Source organism: Coregonus lavaretus (genome assembly GCF_964263955.1).
Source record: "Coregonus lavaretus genome assembly, chromosome: 7".
NCBI classification, from domain to species: Eukaryota; Metazoa; Chordata; class Actinopteri; order Salmoniformes; family Salmonidae; genus Coregonus; species Coregonus lavaretus.
Window position 1 is genome coordinate 1115187 of NC_139994.1, and position 3320 is coordinate 1118506.

The window sequence follows — 3320 nt, forward strand, 5'->3', positions numbered from 1 at the left end:
TGGTGAGAGATGGAGAGAGATGGAGAGAGATAGAGGGAGAGGGGAGATGGAGAGAGATGGAGAGAGATAGAGGGAGAGGGGGAGATGGAGAGAGATGGAGAGAGATGGAGAGAGATGGAGAGAGATGGAGAGAGATGGGGAGAGATGGGGAGAGATGGAGAGAGAGAGAGAGATGGAGAGAGATGGAGAGAGACAGAGAGAGATGGAGAGAGATGGAGAGAGATGGAGAGAGAGAGAGAGAGATGGAGAGAGATGGAGAGAGAGAGAGAGAGAGAGATGGAGAGAGATGGAGAGAGATGGAGAGAGAAGGAGAGAGAGAGAGAGAGATGGAGAGAGATGGAGAGAGAGAGAGAGATGGAGAGAGATGGAGAGAGAAGGAGAGATATGGAGAGAGATGGAGAGAGGCAGAGAGAGATGGAGAGAGATGATAAAGAGAGAATAAAGCAAGAGAGAGATTTGGTGAGAAAGATAATTGAGAGAGTGTGAGTGTAGACGACCGGCCTCTGGTGGAACTGATGGGGAACTAGTGTGAATGTAGACGACCGGCCTCTGGTGGAACTGATGGGGAACTAGTGTGAATGTAGACGACCGGCCTCTGGTGGAACTGATGGGGAACTAGTGTGAATGTAGACGACCGGCCTCTGGTGGAACTGATGGGGAACTAGTGTGAATGTAGATGCCCGGACTCTGGTGGAACTGATGGGGAACTAGTGTGAGTGTAGACGACCGGCCTCTGGTGGAACTGATGGGGAACTAGTGTGAATGTAGATGACCGGCCTCTGGTGGAACTGATGGGGAACTAGTGTGAGTGTAGACGACCGGCCTCTGGTGGAACTGATGGGGAACTAGTGTGAATGTAGACGACCGGCCTCTGGTGGAACTGATGGGTAACTAGTGTGAGTGTAGACGACCGGCCTCTGGTGGAACTGATGGGGAACTAGTGTGAGTGTAGACGACCGGCCTCTGGTGGAACTGATGGGGAACTAGTGTGAATGTAGACGACCGGCCTCTGGTGGAACTGATGGGGAACTAGTGTGAGTGTAGACGACCGGCCTCTGGTGGAACTGATGGGGAACTAGTGTGAATGTAGACGACCGGCCTCTGGTGGAACTGATGGGGAACTAGTGTGAGTGTAGACGACCGGCCTCTGGTGGAACTGATGGGGAACTAGTGTGAATGTAGACGACCGGCCTCTGGTGGAACTGATGGGGAACTAGTGTGAGTGTAGACGACCGGCCTCTGGTGGAACTGATGGGGAACTAGTGTGAGTGTAGACGACCGGCCTCTGGTGGAACTGATGGGGAACTAGTGTGAGTGTAGACGACCGGCCTCTGGTGGAACTGATGGGGAACTAGTGTGAGTGTAGACGACCGGCCTCTGGTGGAACTGATGGGGAACTAGTGTGAATGTAGACGACCGGCCTCTGGTGGAACTGATGGGGAACTAGTGTGAATGTAGACGACCGGCCTCTGGTGGAACTGATGGGGAACTAGTGTGAATGTAGACGACCGGCCTCTGGTGGAACTGATGGGGAACTAGTGTGAATGTAGACGACCGGCCTCTGGTGGAACTGATGGGGAACTAGTGTGAATGCTGATGGGGAACTAGTGTGAATGCTGATGGGGAACTAGTGTGAATGCTGATGGGGAACTAGTGTGAATGTAGACGACCGGCCTCTGGTGGAACTGATGGGGAACTAGTGTGAATGCTGATGGGGAACTAGTGTGAATGCTGATGGGGAACTAGTGTGAATGTAGACGACCGGCCTCTGGTGGAACTGATGGGGAACTAGTGTGAATGTAGACGACCGGCCTCTGGTGGAACTGATGGGGAACTAGTGTGAATGCTGATGGGGAACTAGTGTGAATGCTGATGGGGAACTAGTGTGAATGTAGACGACCGGCCTCTGGTGGAACTGATGGGGAACTAGTGTGAGTGTAGACGACCGGCCTCTGGTGGAACTGATGGGGAACTAGTGTGAGTGTAGACGACCGGCCTCTGGTGGAACTGATGGGGAACTAGTATGAATGTAGACGACCGGCCTCTGGTGGAACTGATGGGGAACTAGTGTGAGTGTAGACGACCGGCCTCTGGTGGAACTGATGGGGAACTAGTGTGAGTGTAGACGACCGGCCTCTGGTGGAACTGATGGGGAACTAGTGTGAATGTAGACGACCGGCCTCTGGTGGAACTGATGGGGAACTAGTGTGAGTGTAGACGACCGGCCTCTGGTGGAACTGATGGGGAACTAGTGTGAATGTAGACGACCGGCCTCTGGTGGAACTGATGGGGAACTAGTGTGAATGTAGACGACCGGCCTCTGGTGGAACTGATGGGGAACTAGTGTGAGTGTAGACGACCGGCCTCTGGTGGAACTGATGGGGAACTAGTGTGAGTGTAGACAACTGGCCTCTGGTGGAACTGATGGGGAACTAGTGTGAGTGTAGACGACCGGCCTCTGGTGGAACTGATGGGGAACTAGTGTGAGTGTAGACGACCGGCCTCTGGTGGAACTGATGGGGAACTAGTGTGAGTGTAGACGACCGGCCTCTGGTGGAACTGATGGGGAACTAGTGTGAGTGTAGACGACCGGCCTCTGGTGGAACTGATGGGGAACTAGTGTGAGTGTAGACGACCGGCCTCTGGTGGAACTGATGGGGAACTAGTGTGAGTGTAGACGACCGGCCTCTGGTGGAACTGATGGGGAACTAGTGTGAATGTAGACGACCGGCCTCTGGTGGAACTGATGGGGAACTAGTGTGAGTGTAGACGACCGGCCTCTGGTGGAACTGATGGGGAACTAGTGTGAGTGTAGACGACCGGCCTCTGGTGGAACTGATGGGGAACTAGTGTGAATGTAGACGACCGGCCTCTGGTGGAACTGATGGGGAACTAGTGTGAGTGTAGACGACCGGCCTCTGGTGGAACTGATGGGGAACTAGTGTGAATGTAGACGACCGGCCTCTGGTGGAACTGATGGGGAACTAGTGTGAGTGTAGACGACCGGCCTCTGGTGGAACTGATGGGGAACTAGTGTGAATGTAGACGACCGGCCTCTGGTGGAACTGATGGGGAACTAGTGTGAATGTAGACGACCGGCCTCTGGTGGAACTGATGGGGAACTAGTGTGAGTGTAGACGACCGGCCTCTGGTGGAACTGATGGGGAACTAGTGTGAGTGTAGACGACCGGCCTCTGGTGGAACTGATGGGGAACTAGTGTGAGTGTAGACGACCGGCCTCTGGTGGAACTGATGGGGAACTAGTGTGAGTGTAGACGACCGGCCTCTGGTGGAACTGATGGGGAACTAGTGTGAGTGTA

The 3320-nt window shown here is 54.0% G+C and overlaps 1 protein-coding gene across 1 annotated transcript in view; it reads left to right on the forward strand.

The window, feature by feature from the left end:
• Window positions 1-883: 883 nt before the first annotated feature.
• Window positions 884-3320, forward strand: part of LOC311132839 (regulating synaptic membrane exocytosis protein 3-like) — a gene marked incomplete at both ends in the record, with an annotated part of 18350 nt that continues 15913 nt past the window's right edge. The window contains one exon of the mRNA XM_084166193.1: window positions 884-887. Coding sequence (XP_084022319.1) covers window positions 884-887 — 4 coding nt within the window. The remainder of the gene's footprint in view (window positions 888-3320) is intronic.